At 41.6% G+C, this 18,150-nt stretch overlaps 1 protein-coding gene across 2 annotated transcripts in view; it reads right to left on the bottom strand.

Annotated features, from left to right (window-relative positions):
• Positions 1 to 10,754: 10,754 nt before the first annotated feature.
• Positions 10,755 to 18,150, bottom strand: part of LOC147433592 (Ypt/Rab-GAP domain of gyp1p superfamily protein) — a 70,860-nt gene continuing 63,464 nt past the window's right edge. For both annotated transcript variants that reach the window (XM_086490270.1, XM_086490269.1), the window contains exons 16-18: positions 13,370 to 13,563; positions 11,504 to 11,666; positions 10,755 to 11,387 (exon numbers count right to left, since the gene is read on the bottom strand). In XM_086490270.1, coding sequence (XP_086346396.1) covers positions 11,322 to 11,387; positions 11,504 to 11,666; positions 13,370 to 13,563 — 423 coding nt within the window. In that variant the 3' untranslated portion in view covers positions 10,755 to 11,321. The remainder of the gene's footprint in view (positions 11,388 to 11,503; positions 11,667 to 13,369; positions 13,564 to 18,150) is intronic.

The following is an 18,150-nucleotide window of genomic DNA, read 5'->3' as shown; positions in this document are numbered from 1 at the left end:
CTTCACAAACATGTTTGATAGGTGCTTCAAGAGGCGGCAAAGAAGCAACCATATCAGATTTCTGCAAACACAGCAAACTGGCAAAATTCATATGACCAAAACGTGCATGCCAAAGTTTTGCATCTGACATAGCCCTTGAATCTGCAACAGCATTTGAAAAATTTTGTCCACACTTCTCAGACAAAGTGAGCTTATACAGCCCACAACACAAAAGGCCAGATGCAACAATTTCATCACCAAAACTGAGATCATGAACTGTACATCTGTCATCCACAAACTTGACTACAAGTCCAAGTTTAGCAAGTGCGGATACAGACAAGAGATTCTTCTTGATCCCAGGTATATAAAGTGCATCAACAAGTGTGAAAGAACTGCCATTAGCAACAATAAGCACAATCTTTCCAACTCCCTGAACTGGATAAGAGGCATGTTGGCACAAGTGACTGAATTCCCATGAGGGACAGACTGAATTCCCATGTTGGCACAAGTGACTGAATTCCCATGAGGGACACACTCGAGAGAGGTAAACAATTCAAGATGTGAGGTAATGTGCTTTGTAGCACCACTGTTGAAATACCACACATGTGAATCTGCAGCAACTGACAAGCATGCATCATGGACAACAGGATTGTAAGTGCACTCTGCGCTAAAAGCCCATTCTGCATCAACATCAACATCACAGTCTCCTTTCACAGAAGACTCAACAATGGCTACATTTGTTGTGGAACCAGCATTTGCAGTGGAACCACCCTCTTTCTTCTTAGCCTCTTTGGCCTTCAACTTAGGACACGACTTGATCAAGTGATCATTAGCTTTACAATAATGGCAACGCATCTTCTTTTTGCCCTTATCACCAGAATTGCCAGATGAAATGCTGCCAACAGAAGCATTAGGAACAGAAGTTTTGCCACTCACTACAGAACCATAAGAAGTGGCTGCATTGCTGTTACCACCCTTTCTTTGAGAAGCAATAAAAGCCTGTTCAACTACACGCTGTCTAGTCTTGTTTTTTCTGGAAAGTGACTCTTGCAACATCAATGTGCATAATGCATCAAACTTGACAACTTCTGGATTTCCTTGGGTCATAAGTCTCCAAGTACTAGCAAAAGTCTGGTAAGAATGTGGTAAGGCATCAAGAACAGTCTGCACAAGGGAATTGTCTGAAATGACTTCACCTGCAGAAATAAGCTGCTCATTGATATCCTTGACACTAGCAACGAAAGTGTCCATGTCATCTTCCTCATGCATAATCTTTGACTCCAGCTCTTTACGCAGCAAAGCAATTTTAGCCTCATTGCGACTTGCATAAAGACCAGCCAAAATATCCCAAGCCTGTTTTGCAGATTTTGCTGAACGGATGTGAGGAACAATGGTGCGCTTCACAGACAACGCAATCAATGCATGAGCTTGCACATCCTTAACATCCTAATGAGCTTGTTCTGACGTAGGCAAAACAACTCTAACAGCTGGAATCCTTGCAGCAAGACCTGCAACATCCTCAACATCGCCTACATCCTGAGAACCAGGATGTACATCAATGCCCTGCACAATGTTCCAAACGCCCTTTGACACAAGAACATGTTGCATCATATAAGCCCACATAGGGTAATTGTCCCCATCCAACCTGTCCTCAGCAGCAAACATCTTGAACACATTTGTGTTGTTGTTGTCAGCCATGGTAAATGCTGCACCTAATGTGAAAACTGCCCGAAAATAGGAGAAACGGAGCGGGAACAACACGTGCTATATAGCACAAACCTTCGAAGACTATAAGGCACCTGTTATGCAGAAAACGACACTAACATAAATTCTGCACAAAATGATGAAATAGCATGTGCAGTACTGCCTGTAGTGGAAACGGAGGCCGAAATGAGCCCAAATCCCAAAGTATTTGTCGACCTGCGAATGCTTGCCAAAGCTCACTGAAATCGGAGAAAGTGAGCAGGCGTGTACTGGAGTAGCTGGCGACTAATCCCGGGAGGACGCAACCTGCTCTGATACCAATTGTTGGAATTAGGGTTGCAGAGAAACACACACAGCTTGGAGAAGACGAAGGAAGCTCAAGGCACACAATAGAGAGTGTATAACTTGGTGTGCAATGGAAAGATAGATAGCCCTAGAGTGATGGGCGTATATACAATGCACGGGGGAAAAAACCTCCTAAGGAGGGGAAAAATGCCCCGGCGGTCCTAGTGTGTTCACACACATCACTACCACATGTATATGGTAACATCGCTCTTGCATGTATGTGCATGTAAGCAAATATGTTGTGAGTTCAAGAACTTTCATGTTGAGACTTTTGCTTATGCACATGCGATTTGTTCACACTCTTGTGATCCGTTAGTTTGTAAGCATAAGAATATTTTCTTGTTTTCATGAGATGCATGTGTATGTTATTCTCTCATCGATAGTTTTTGCAAAGCTACACGCTCATGCATCGCATGCACAAAATTTGTTTACATTTTTCTAAGTTTCATGGATTACTATATGCGTAATAGGAATGCAAAATTGCAACCTAAAAATTTGAAACAACCATCCATTAATGTTGTTTATAGTTCTCATTACATTAACAAGCCTTACCAGATATTTGACAATTTTTAGCCACTGAAATTTTTCCCAACACCATGTGCTCAAGATTGTCTAATAGATGGATTTGTGCACCAACACCTAGGGACTCTATCGTGACACATAATTGGGAACACAGACATGAGTGTCAGTTGTAGAGACTCATATTCTCCACATGTGGAATATGTCTCATATATTGATATCACTAAATGCAACATCCATCAAGTACAAGAAGTACTTGTGCGTGGAGATAATTGGAAACACTCAACAACGGGAGAGATGGAACCTCATAAACTTTGTTCCACACTCACTAACCAAACTCCATGAGTTCCTGAACCATGTTGTACACCTTATGATGGACAACATGTGCCAACAAACGATCGCTACCTTGTAGGCCTGTGACTGTCTTAAGAGGTACCCACAAAAAGAGTATAAAATACCTAGAGTGGACCTCCAATTCCATCATAGGAAAATTAATAGGGGTAGAGAAGGTACTCGATATCCCAACCTCTAATCCTTCCTGTAATGGCTACCATGTAGCTATGTATGACCATGTCACGTGCATCAAAACAACTTGGGCAACATTGTTGCACAACTAGGAAAAACCTTTGGTTTTCTTTTGTCCAAGAACCCTTACTGTTGTTTGAACCCCTTGATCAAATTTTGAAAAGAAACTACTTAAACCATTAGGTAGCTAAGACCTATAGAGGCCATCGTGCTACCAATAGTGATTGTACACATATTTTGGTATAATGCACTTAGTCACTACCCTTTAACAGTTGAGATGGTCTTTCCTTGAAGCCCAAGTGTGAAGAAGCCAAGAAGCGACCATCAACACTGATTAAATGATTTTTTCATTCACAAGTTACGAGTTGGGGAACCGAGAGAGCTTCTGGAGGGAGCTTTTTAGATGGAAAATGGACCGGTTAGCAAATCTATTGAAAAAGCTCTCTATATGATCTTTGTGCTTGATTCCCTAATCTTATGCAAAAAGCTTCCTCCACCAAATGTTGGTTGATGACACAGGCCGTCACCCAAAATTGTACCGCCACATTAAAAGTCACCGCCATAGAGTGGTGGTTGGGTGGTTGGAGGTCTTCAACCACTGACTCCTCACTCCACAAAACAAGCAACAGATTCTTCACCTTAAAATACAACTGAATTAAAATATTATCATCATGGTGCAGAATAGAACTTCTTTGATGCAATGCACATGGATTTAGGGGGTAGGGAAGAGAGAGAGATAGAGAGAGACAGAGGGATAATGACAAGAGATGGAGATAGACAAAGGGGGAGAGAGAGGCAGAGAGATAGAGTGAGATTAGACGAGAAAGGGTGAATTACAATTATAGAGCTAGGAACTTGCAATTGGTAAGGTCAACTACCAAAATTAGAACCACGTTGATTGCAAAAGGTGGTTGAGAAGAGTCAGAGAAATACAAAAAATTCACTTATTTATAATATTTTACAAAAAGCAATCATTCATAGCCATTTAAAAAAATTAATTGTTCCACACACTGTGCAAAGTGATATTTGAAATATTTATTCTAGTTCAATGATGAGAGGATCTAACTCCACACTTTTTGGATGTGGCTCAATCAATGATGCCTCCTGTAGTGCACGGTCCACCTCCTCTGCAAGTTTTCTATCTTGCTCTTGAATTTCTCTCAGCCATTGGGCTTGCATTTCAAGAACAAAGTGCAGCTTGCTGGAGAACACCTCGTTGCTCTCAAATATTGTCATCATTAGGCCCATCTAGCTCTCCAGCAATGCCACTGCCCCACAGTCACCACCGTATTGTACGACAATGTCGTTCTCATTTGTATATTGGGCAAGCAATTGCGAAAGGAACCAATGCCCATGTTCCATACCTCTTGCACGACAAACAAAATTCAAAGACAACATATAAACTTTACTCCGATTAATTGGTGTCGTAGAGTACCTCGCACATGTGTCCCATCAATGTCCTTTATCCAATCACTCTCCTCTAGCCCATCAGACCAGGCATCATCCTACGGTACGTCCATTGCCTCTGAAGTCTAGGTGTTCTCTTTCCTCATTGCAAACACCAAAAGTGTGCGCACAATTCTATTACCCTCCTTGCATGTGGATGTCTTGCAAACAACCACATTTACGTGGTCTTCACGCCATCCAACAGCGGCGGCGATATCATGCACCATTCCATAATTATTTGACAGGTAGACAACTACAAACACACTTCAATCATTTGATGTAGATAGCACTGGACGGGCAAGCTCTCCAAAATTACAACCTCCATTCTCTCCCATTTAGACACTTCAAAATCTGACATCCCATACATAGATGCGTTGCAACGCAAAAAAAAACAATGGAAGCGTTCACTATAGAATCGACTGCCACTCCATCACGCAACGGACCAAGACATTTCTCCACAACATGTGGCCTCATAGAGCTTAACAAGGCCATCTTCAAGCCATCCTTTGTCCTACCCAAACCGAAATGAACAATATGAATATAGTCGCCATCGCTCTCTGCAAATAACCCAATTAGCACAAGAAAGTTCTCAAAACACAACGCAACTCTGAATCAAGGTTTCTACTTACCAATTGACGGGTATGTAACCATTGGTAGGTCAAAGACATGCAAAATTTTTCTTTTTAAACTCGTCACAAAGTCCACCACGACATTCCACTTCTCGTTCTTGATCAACAAGAAACAAACAACTTTTAAAGTGTATGAAAACGTGTTCGCCATTTGGATCCTAGTAAGCATACTCACATTTCTCTCTTATACAAGCCGCACCTTGCGAACCCGATGCCTCCCCAGACTACTCTATCTGCCAATCAATTTTGTCTAGGTTATCTAAAACTAACCGTAACGATGGGAGCAGACACTATGCAATTATAAAGGCATTAATTTTTACACTTGAGATGTTGTATCAAACCCTTCCAATTGAGGCATTTGGACACTTGACTCTACTATCACAGATGTGCGTGTGCCTCCACGTGCTCTTTCCTGTCTATCCTTCACTACATCGTTGTGTACCTTTTCTTCATTTGGAGGGAAGTATCCCTCACCATACTCCAAGAACCATAGCAAATCCTAGTATTCTCTGCTCCTAAAGTTGCGTGCTATCTACATTGGATTAAAAATATGCTCTGATTTTTCAATTTCAAGCATTTCTTATAAGTTCCTAACCCCTTTTATGGTAAACTTGTGCATCCGCAACCATCTAACACAAGCAAGTGCATTGTTAGCGCTAAATTTCAATTATTGTTTGCAATGCAATCGTCTAACGTGCATACCTGCAAAGACACCTCTTTCCTGCATCTGGCAATGCTTGCTTGACTCAGATTGAGCTCCCTTTTCAATATGCCTAGCTCATAAGCAAAGGTCTTGCCCTTATGTGTCAATTTAGCATCCTCGATGAACGACTCCATGTCCAATCCAGGCATCGATTGTAAACGTATATTGCGGGTATAGTTGTATACATTCTCTGCCTCTCTAATTAATGGAAGAGCATAAAACATCAATCCTCTACCACTCTCAAAAAACTCTAGACTCTCCTGTGACAACGTAAAAATGATTATGACATGATCTATCACCAAGACTAAATTGTCCGAAGACTAGGCAATCAAATGCACCCATCTGTCTGAGGAATGTCCAAACTCTTAACATCTCTTGGACCACCAGAGGCCATGGCATGCAGGATGAATGGCTTTTAGTCCGAGGAAAGAACTACATATGCCAACCCTTACAATCTTTCCTCTGTTATCCACTTTGGCCGACCGGTCGACTTGATTCCGCACAATGTCCTATGCAAAAGTCCAACAGGGTCAATGAAAACATGCAATTTCAACATTTGTCATAGCTTTGAGTGAGATTCAAGACCGAACCACCTCCACCATTCATCTCCCAATGCAGGGTCAACAATCGCCAACGCATATCTTGTCATTTTTTAACATTGCACATCTACCTCAAAGAAGGCTTTTTTGTATCTGGCTTAAAACTTGATCGGAAGCATACTATCCTTCTCTGCCATAATTTTTTTCAAGGCATGCATATATTTTTCCTACAGACATGGCTCCAATGAGCAAACAAAGTTATGAATACAATACTTTTTGACCAACAAGCAAACAATCCGAGAACACGTTTTGGATGTAGAAGATGTGACATTAGTGCAACAGGCATATTGTACCAAGACTTCCTCCCCATCCTTTTATAGATCTATGCTTGCATCTAGCTATATACTACACATGGTAGTTTCTCCATGATTTCTTCTTTTGAAGCAAGACCCATTGCCCACACAATCTATAGCATGTCTGTGTATGATGTGGATACATATCCTGCCTCATTCAATCTACAAAAATTGAAGCAATTCAACCCACAAGTCAATATCACGCTATTTCTAGACAACTGCGCACTTGACCATACAAGAGAGATCTTACTTGTCTATGCGCATTACTATGCTCAACATGTCGACCTTATTTGACGAATCCACTTTCATTAGTTCTACTCAAACTTGAGGGTGAAAATCTGCATCTTTTTCGTACGCAACACCTAATATCGCAAGAAAGGACATCTATTTATTGTTTTTTCATACATGCTTGCAAATTAAATCCATTAACATAGCTTACTCTCTTTTAGTACTCCCATCCAAGTGGCTAGCCTATGGTTGCCATCCCAAGTGTACAACATTTTATTGCATAGGTTGCTCGTTACCATATACATGTGGTAGTGATGTGTGTGAACACAAAAGGACCGCCGGGGAATTTTTTCCCTCTTTAGGAGTTTTTTTCCCCCCGTGCATTGTATATACGCCCATCACTCTAAGGCTATCTATCTTTCCATCACACACTAAGTAACACACTCTCAATTGTGTGTCTTGAGCTTCCTTCATCTTCTCCAAGCTGTGTGCGTTTCTCTACAACCCTAATTTCAACAATTGGTATTAGAGCAGGTTGCGTCCTCCCGGGCTCAGTCGCCAGCTGCTCCAGTACACGCCTGCTCACTTTCTTCGATTTCAGTGAGCTTTGGCAAGCGTTCGCAGGTCGACAAATATTTCGGGCAAGCTCGTAGAGCTTGTTCTGCTCATATTTTTTATTTGGGCTCATTCCACTACAGACAGGTCTGCACAGGCAATTTTGTCATTTTGTGCAGCAATTCTGTCAGTGCCGTTTTCTGCATACAAGTGCCTTATAGTATTCTATGGTTTGTGCTATATAGCACGTGTTGTTCTCGTTCCTTTTCTCCTATTTTCGGGTAGTTTTCGCATCAGGTGCAGCATTTACCATGGCTGACAACAACAACACAGATGTGACACAGACACACATTCTCTCATTGTGTGGAGTGCAAAGTGCAAGAGCTCCATCTCCTTCTCCAAGCTTGTTGAGAAGTGGAGAGCTTACACCAACACTCTTAGCTATAGAATGCAAATCCAACCAAGAGCCATGCTTCAATGCTTAAGCTTGCCATCTTCTTCATATTCATTACTATGCTATTTTGCTATGCTAAGCAAGAAGAGTGATGATAAGTGAGAAACTATTTCTTTCTCCTATGAATGATTCTTCTTCCTCTTCCCTACCCTCATTCCCCGCTAGCTCTCTCCACCTTCGAAGGTGTTTGAGGCCTTGGGACTGAGGCTTGGGATAGTTAATGTTTTTTGCAAAGTTTATGTTATGATCGTGATGCCTGAAGCTTTCCATCTTCATAGCATCACCAAGGTCACAAGGAACACAAAGATTGTATTGTACCAAGTTTCTCTTGATAGGAGAATCTATAATACAAACGCCTTTTGGAGGGGGGACCGGCTCCAAGTAAATCGGGTCCTCAACTATTGTCATGTTCTCTAATACTCTCTCTCTCTCTCTCTCTCTCTCTCTCTCTCTCTCTCTCTCTCTTGCAAACATATTGTTCATGCCAAGTTAATTGAAACTATGTTTATGTTGCTACCATCAATTAAGTTTTCCCTCTATGTTCTCAAAGTGACCTCACAAAAATGCTTACTTTAATTCTCTTGATTCCGCTGTTCTCAAAGTTCATAGGTCATTTCCATTACACACCTCGTTTAGAAACAAAATATTTCTATATCATTAAAATGGCTAGCCTAGAACAAAAACCAAAGGTTAGGAGAGTACTGTCAACACTAACATTTAGTCTCCACAAGGCCCAAGAGATACTAGCATCCTATTATGCCTCTTCTTGTGTCAGATGATAAATGTTTTGCTTAGTTCCTTTGAGAATTGTTTCGATATAGGTTTATCAAGTTATGACAAACGTTAGCATACATTTGTCGTCAAATAAAGTGTGTTCAAGAGTCTCTAGATCTATCGATTGAAGCCTTTATACCAACAAAATGTCTTCACACTCTTTCAAAGTTTCAACAAGTAATTCACCTCTTTAGGGATCAAACCAATTGATCTTTACATTGACCTCGATCTTTCCAAAAAGCTACGTAAAAATTCATATTTGCATTGTCGAACCCATCATAGGAGAACCACCATCTTCTATCTCATGCTTTGCTAAACCGCAATCTTTGGATTGTGTAAGTATCTGTTTAGATTGTGTTGGCATAGTCTTTTTTCTCTTTTGTATATGAACCATCACCCTCAAACACCATGGTCTACACATCTTGAAAGGGTCATTTTACTTCATTCTTGTGGTTCTGTGACTTTTTTATTCCCATTGTTATAATGTTTCCATTGAAAAACAGCTTGCTACCTTGCCCTTGACATAATCTTATGCATTTACCAACATCAAAAGTGATTTTTTAACTTAATTCCAAGGCATTCATCCTCCTCCCTTTGATTGCTTAATTCCAAGGCATTCATCCTCTATTTTTCAGCACAGTTGGCTTTGTCAGTTGCATTTTGTTAGAAGGCTCTTACCATTATTCTTCTCTTTCAAAAGCCGACCCTTATGAAGTTGTGTCTGCACTTTGTCAACCATTCAATGTTTGCATCATGACATGCCTTTTGCTCACTTTCTCTCTTTTCAATCTATGTCTCAAGACATTTTATCATCGTGGGTTTGCATCAAACATGTATTCTTAATCGTTTGATTGCTTAAGTTGGTTCCAAAATCAATTTTTTGTTTTCCTTGCTTCCAAATTTTATGATCAACGAGATTACTTGAATCACAACCAAGTAATATTACTCCTCATGATATAGTCTAGCAGGTGTGGACCACTAACGTAAATATCATGTTGTACTAGGGCATACGCCTCGTCTTTTACATCACTTCTTAGAGTAGTCTTGGTTTTGTATTTGCCACCCACTATGGATGCACACATCCAAGAGAGTCCTATGCTATTCATTTGTTGCAACGGATTTGAAGCTAGTCTCTAAGGTGTTTGCAACATCCACGTGGCTGTGACGCATCACGCTCACTACACAATAGCAACTACATAAATCATCTTTTGGTGGCATATGAATGTTCACCCTAAATCGATTTCATAGTTTGGCAAGAACCCAAACCACTACAAAAGGGAAGCTGAGTCATATCCACACAAAATGTTACTATTAAGTAATTCAAAGAGGATTGGTTGCTTTTTTCATGATCCCCACGTGCCAATTTGTTTAGGATAGCTATAGTCTAAATAATACAAATTCCCAATGACCATCCTGACCTTAACGGACCAAAGTCAATAGCAAAATGTCTTTCCATCAGTTCTCTAATCTGCCCAAAGTCTATTCCAGGAAATTTGATCTTGGTGTGAGCCTTCTTAGAGTCTTTCCGCATTGGTGGTGGTTGTTTCATGTTACTAGGCTTCCCATTGGCAGCCTTCACAGAGCTCGTGTGGACCTGTCAAGCAAGACTTGAATGTAAACTAGCTCATCAATGAATCCTAAAAGGGGCTATTTCATGGCTAATTGATGAACAATCTCTAGTGCGCAATAAATCAAACAATATAACTGGAAATGAGGCAAGCCACTACTGTCTATGAGGCTCACATACCACCTGTAAAATGTTATGATGACAATGACTTGATGCCGAAATTGATTCACAAGGCAAGCTTGCGCCTCATTCACCAACTTACAGAGCTCTCGTGTCGAGAGGACAGAAACAGTTCAAGGCTGAATTCACATGTGGTTGCACATTGTCCTCTCTTACTTTTTGCCACTAGAATTGACATTATAGTATATTGCGAGCCAAAAAAATGATCCAAGATTGATCAATTATATGACCTACATCTAAAAGAGACCGAAAGAGGCTTTGTGAAATATCTTTGATTGCATTGGTACAATCAGAAAGAATAATGTGATAAAGCATGCTGATGAGTACAAAAAATCAAAATTTCCCAGATGTGCAGGGAACTCAACGAGCTTGAACAGCTGGTCACAGACAGGTGGACCTCGATAACGAATTAAGAATTGACTTCTCTTTTTGTACTGGTTGGCAGGTAACTCAGGACATCCTTCTGTGGCTCTGCCAGAAAAAAACATATGCCGTATTCAGTGTTAGATTTGCTCTAACTGGTGGCTGCCTTGCATTTTAATCAAACGACTATCTTTGTACAATGGTCCAAGCAGCAGCCAACTGGTCTTAGAACACAATGTCAGCTTGCTGGAGCCAGTGCTGATCAGATCCTCTTTGAAGAGGAGTCACAGCTACCTTCCACCCCGAGCTCCTTTTAAGTGAAAGCACAAAATAGGAAGCGGAAATTTGCTGCACTTCACTCCTCTTCTTAAATGAGGACCATTGCAAAATCACCTTGTCTGCAATGCAAGCATGACTCCTGTTCGATAAGGGGGGTTTCATGAGGACTCCCAAAAAAGCTACTTCTCAGGAACTTGCGCAGAAGGAGACAACTGATTCTCTGTTCCAATAGCTCCATTGCTTTCCTGATACATGCACTACATTGTTTAGAGATGGTAGTTTTATTCTGGAGGAAATTAAACTTGGATCTTCATGAACCCGCTAGATTTCAAGCCACGTAAGGAAAAAACTACTAGAATACCTTTGATTTCTCACGCCATCCCAAGGAAAACCGGCGGGACAGTAGACCTTGCTTTGGAGTTTCAGAAACTTGGACTTCTGAGCTTCTGTTCATTGTAAGATTGTTGGTGACATCTCCCTCTCCTACCTTCCCTCCAGTTGATACTGACGTGACATCAGAAGCCCTGTAGTGGCATGTGAATTACTTCTAAATGTTTATAATAACAGGCCATCGTCTAGTTTAAAAGTTTTGTTTCTATCACAGCAGTACATATTTACAGATATAGTCCCAATGAAACACACAGATGCACCCACGCATGCATGCACAAACACACCCACACTTTTTCAGCAGTACTGACTATCACTAGAGGGAAATCCAACATACAATAAGGTATGCCTTAGCTCCAAGGGAACTACAGCCAAGCATCCCCACACAAAAAACAGTGGTCGTTCCACTCGAAAAGGCTACTGAGACTCCTGTATGTTACCAAAGATGCAAACCTTGCTTGAGAAGAACGTTTAAATATGAGAGGATTTGTAGCATTCCATGCATACTCCTCACGAGCAAGTGACCAATAAAGTACGATCCAGTGCAAATGACTCTGCAACTTTAGTAAAAAAACAACTTGAACCTTCACAATGGAAACACAATCCCTACCAATGGACACCAAATCCATGATGTCCTTGCTATGCCAGCGAAACCAAAACAAATGAGATCCAAGTCTCACCTTATATGTACAAAAAATAGATTGTGAAAGGGTTGGTGTATTTTGAGCCATACTCTTTGGGACATGTGAAGCTGCAGGTGTTTAAGGGAAGGTTTCAACAAACCTTGGGAAAGCCACTAGAAGGACGTGAAGCACCTCCTAAGGTACGTGAGAGCACTTTTAGACTTGGCATCATTATGAAAAATAATAACAATACAATCATTAGTCTTTGTACCGCAAACTTGGCAGGAGCGCTTGATAGTAGTAGATCTGTTCAAAGTTATTGCTTCCGCAATTATCTGATGAAGTATGACGGAGGAACCTATGGTTTCTCTTTCTTCTATAGATGCTAAGTACAAAGCTATGAGTTTTGCCCTGAAGTAGTCAGAATGCTAATGAGGAGGCGCCTCAAACAATTGAATGCTTGACAAAGATAGAGAAGAAGAGATACTATTGAGTTAAATTAAAAGGCAATAGGAAATGACTACGCTAATAACATGATCCTGGGTCTCACGGCGGCTGGCAACAAGGCAAGAGTGATCTCCCACGCAGTGCACACATTTGGATATATTTCAACACACTCCATAAGCTATGAGTTCCGTGGAATCTCAACAAGGGTTTGTGCAAGATAAGAATCCTCTTTGGCACATGACAGAGTGGAGAAAAGCCTGATTGTGATATATCAAATAAGGGTGAAGGCTGGTTTCCCTAAATGTTTGGGCGCCATATTACCCCAATTGCTTCTAGTTTCAGAAAGGTGATTTGCCTGCCCCTGCCTACTTGCAGATTTGAATTTTATGAGTCCCCCTCCTTATATATACATATACCTAGATGAATCCAGTGTAAGCCGAAATTCTTTAATGGTGCACCTTCTTGGTGTTTCAAAAATACCTGCGCATTTTGATTTGTGCGATAAGTTGTGTTTGCTGGTGCATGATATTATTGCAAGAAATTTGGACACATGGCCTTTGAATGCCCTCAAACATTAGTACGGCCTCCTCCAGAGCCATGCCTCTTGAATTGTATCTACATTAATCAGTGCCAGATGCAGGGCTTAACATATGGAAGTCCAGCCCTCCTACTTCTCTATGTTCTCCTTTTAAAACCTGTTTCTAATTTTTAAAAAATTAAGATTCTCCTCCTAGCTTGGTATAATTCATCAGAGCAATCAAGAAGTCTACCTTGGAGAAAGCCTTGGCCAAGACCATCGAGAAACATCCCCCAAAGCTCCTGTAACATCGTTCCGTTTGGGAGGTGGAGGTGGAGCATTGTGGTCAAGAGCCTGATACTGCAAGGTTGCTTCTAGCATACTTTCTGCCATTACAGTTCTATTCTCAATCTCTGCTATTGAGCTTATAGCATCCTCATACTTTGCCTGCAAACAGGTTACATGTCAAATGTAAATAATGTATGACTAGCTGTAATTACGTTTAGTCAAGGAAACTGCATTTTGTACGAACAATAGCTCAACAAGTCTGATAATGTTTGGTCAATGACTAGCGATAGGAGAGAAAAGAAATAAAGTGTTCAAGGACAACTTGTTATAAGTATAACAGTTACAAGATTGATCAGCAAATTAAGCGTTCTAGAACTTGTCTAAGAATAAAAAGGTTACAAATGAAACAAGCGTTCTTGAACTTGAAAGATTACACACGAACACAAAAATAATTTTGATTTTTGTTATCCTTTGTCGACTATGTTCCCCCCGTACCACATACTAACATATATATTGTGTGCACACGTGTGCATAAATATATAGATATGTATATGTAAGTAAGTATGTGTTTGTGTGAACACTCACACACACAAACACATTTTTTGTATTACTAGGACCTTGGGCTCATTCTGAGCCATATTGTGTGATCACCCACACTTGGACTCTAGGCCTTGGCAGCTCTGCCCACACACCCATATCGGTAGGCTTGGTGGTATGGGAAACCATGTCATGGGGAAGGGCACCACGTGCGAACGGAAAAAGAACAAACTGAACAACTTTGAGCACTTCAAATAACAATTGAACTCAAGGAGATGCACAACACGAGACGGGGAGTGGCAGAGTTACGCCCAATGTCATAGACTTGGGCACCCCAAGTCGGAAATCAGGCACGACACACGAGAGAATCGCTTGAAAATACTTCACACTTTAATCACAATTCAATTTGGTCCACACAGCCCGGCGTAGTTCTGTGCCCAAAGGTATTGGCCCCAAAGACTGGCGACCCTTTTGGTATTTCTTTTATATTAATGCTTGAGCAAAGTACAACTCCTGAAGGGGTCCTCTGCTCTCAAACTTTGCGTCCAGATGCTCTGAAGAGTCAGGCCCCTAAGGGTTCTTTTATTCTTACAAGGGATGCCGAAAGCAGAGCCCCAAAAGCAATCTAACTCAAAAGCAATTGGTCCAAAAAGCAAGAGCTCCAAAAGCTGCCAGAAAAAGCATCATCGCAAAAAGCGGAATTCTGTACAATCTGCCATGTCAGCACCCTAACGCCTTTTACGGGCATCCGTACTGCCAGCCTGTCAACGCATTTCATGAGGAGCCGTATTGTCTACCACGCCAGCTGCCGTACAGTCGGCCCGTGCAATTACTGCTATGTCATCACTGTGTGTCCAAGCAATACTGCCACGTCATCAATTTGTGACCTACCCCCTACCCCCCGAAAGAATTGTAATCGCCCTCGATTGCACCTACAAAATCAGACATAAGCCATAAACCAGTTCAACAGACACTGACTCTTAAGTACCTACGCACTAGACGACACAAATCCAGCACTAGTACAAAGACGACAGTCACATTTGGATCACTTCACTAGAATCTAGGGCCGTAATTCTTGGCGACATATTTAGCAATGGCATCTAGATCCGCCACCGGACCTCACTGATGTCGATTTAACTAATCCAATATCGCAATCACGTCCATGGATTCCGTTCTAATCTAGGACCATGATTCTCGACAACGTAATTAGCAATCCTATCTAGATCTATCCCAGATCTCACTGATGTCAGATTGACTAATCCCATATTGTGATCATGTCCATAGATTTCCATCCGAACTCGAGCACTGTCGTGAGCGAGTAACCATTTTCGGGGATCCCAATCCATCATTAAGTTCATATTGAACAAAGTGGTCCAATCATTCAGTTCTAGCTGTGTGGCCATCTCATCCCGCAGGAACTCTTGATGCGCTAAAACAATCCCATCGAATTGTTCATGATTCAAAATTCATGATTCTTTTCATTATCAAGTTCATTCTAGAGCTGTCATTGCTCCCAATTGCATTCATCATCATCAATTTCACATGTTATCTGCACACAACTAGCAAGTTCTTTCAGAAAACATTCATTTCATACAAAAATCAAAGTCATCTTCGCAAATTCATATTTCAATGTTCTATATTCATTGAACATGCAGTTCACAAATCACACACTTAATTCATACTGAACACCGTGTTTCAATCATCTAGTCATCTCATCCGTCTAGAAGTCTTGATGCACCTAGATCCCTGTGTAGCCATCTCATCCCGCACGAACTCTTGATGCGTTCACAACAGTATCTAGTCATCTCATTCATATGGGAATCTTGATGCACTAGAATCATCATCATTCATTCAAAGTTCATGATTCTTATCTCGAATGGCAATCAGGTTCATTGCGGAGCTGTCGTCGCTCCCAATTCGTCATTATCTTATTCTCGATTTCACCTGCAAAACAGGTAAAATTTTAAGCAGATGGTTCACCTCGTTGCAAAAGAGTCGAGGTCCAGTTGTATGTTTCTATATGATTTCATATGCATGTTCCTCCCTCCTACTAGTTATCTGCCCATAGACAACAAGATATCAGTATCCCTTTCAGTTTCTTTTCCAAAATCTATTCTGGAGCGAGTATCTCCTCACCCTGTGATATCTCCTCTGAGAGGCATTATCTCTGTCAGATTCTCCACGAGAACCATGTGTAATCAGGGATTCGTTATGGCTTCTACCCTGTAAACAGAGCGATGACGACGAGAGCGCGTCCGATGCGCGATGAAGTAAGGGTGGGAGTGGCTGATAAGTCCGGGGTCAGGACACAAAGGTTCTTCAATAACAATTTCCAAAGTGCAGAGATTCTTCAATAACAATTTTCAAAGTGCCCAAATGCCCTGTCTGCTCTTTGATAGAACCGATATGCTTTGAGAAAATCACACGCCTGATGCTTTGATACCACGCGTCCAGATGCTCTGAAGAGTGAGGCTCCTAAGGGTTTTATTCTTACAAGGGATGCCAAAGCGAGGCCCCAAAAGCAATCCAACTCAAAAGCAATTGGTCTTAAAGCTACATGAAAAAGCATCAGCGCAAAAAGTGGAATTTCGTACAATCTGCCACGTCAGCACCCTGTCAGCGCATTTTACGAGCGTCGATACTGCGAGCCTATCAGCGCATTTCAAGGGGAGTCATATTGTCTACCACATCAACTACCGTGCAGACAGTTCGTACAATTACTGCCACGTCATCAATGTGAGTCCGGACAGTACTGCCACGTCATCAATTTGTGACACCCTAAGAGAGCATTGGCCCTAAACCTTAGCGCACCTTTCGGTATTTCTTTATATGGCTTAAACTCAGTACAATGGTGGTACTCACGCTCTGCACCTTCACTAAGAAGAGTGCTAGAGACTGAGCCCTCTGCACATATTTGAAGGCCCTTGGCCTATGAAAAGCAGTTTACATGAAAAGCTCCAAACTCAAAAGCATATGGTCTTCAAAATCTCCCAGCACGTAAAACGCAAAAATGCATATTGTTGCCACGTCACCAACTGTCAGCATAAATCACGGGCTGCCGTACAATGCCATGTGGCATGTCAACACAAAACGCGGAAGCTCCGTACATTTGCTGCCACGTCATCGATTGCTACGCAAAAGAGCCTCTCTGTGTGTGTGTCTATGTGTATGTGTGTGTGATGTGTGTGTGTCCAGCCTTATTTATTGTCTTTGTGTCACTTGGGCCCTATCGAACGGGGTCCCAGAAGTTGGTGGGAACTCCTCTTTAAAAAATAGTCCACTCGGCAAAGCTCTGTAAGTTGGTAAGACTTCTTCTGTTGCTTCTTCTTAGGGTTTACGCTCCTCGGCCGGCATATTTCAAACAGGATCACCAAACAGAGTTCAAAAGTATTTAAAACAATTAAATAATTCATTCAGGTTTTTGTTCGAACAACCGAACTTTGAGGACGACTAGCTTGTCCTTCTGCATCACGAAATTATACGATTCCGGATCTGAAGTGTCGCATCATTCTTGTAATGCGAAGGCATGCCCAAAAGAACGTCACAATTGCCCAAAATCCGGGTCTTCTATACAACGGCCACATCATCACACAATTCTTGTGTGTGTGTGTGTGTGTGTGTGTGTGTGTGTGGATGGATCCAGCTTTGTTTTTTAAGTCTTTAGGTCACTTAAACCCCATCGCACAAACTCCCATAAGTTGGTGGGAACTCCTCTATAAAAGTAGGCCACTCGACAACACTTTGCAAGATGATAAGACTTCTTCTACTCATAGTTACCTGGAACGCGGAACGAGAACGGCGACGGGGACCCCCGCAGAACAGGGGAACGGCCAGGGGTCCGAAACGGGAGGCATAAAAAACACCTAAATAATGCAATTTTTATCTCTACATGTTTGAAATTTGAATACAAGTAGTATTAGAGTCTTATGACTCTAATAATCACAAAAAACTCGATTTGAAGACCCCTAGGCCATGGATGATGCAAGAGGGAGAGGGAGAGTCGAGAGAGAGAGAGAGAGCTTGAGAGAGAGAAAGAGGGAGAGAGCTTAAGAGTGAGAGGGAGAGAGCTTGAGAGAGTGAGAGGGGGAGAGCTTGAGACTCGAGAGTCGAGAGAGCTTAAGGCTTAAGCCTTAGACCTTGAGGGCATGTGGATTTGCTTGAGAAGGGAATGGATGTGAGGGGGTGCATTTTTAGTCCTTACACACTTTA

This window comes from Adiantum capillus-veneris, chromosome 19 (genome assembly GCF_014529385.1).
Source record: "Adiantum capillus-veneris isolate H3 chromosome 19, ASM1452938v2, whole genome shotgun sequence".
Classification (NCBI taxonomy): Eukaryota; Viridiplantae; Streptophyta; class Polypodiopsida; order Polypodiales; family Pteridaceae; genus Adiantum; species Adiantum capillus-veneris.
This window is presented reverse-complemented; position numbering and strand designations above follow the sequence as displayed.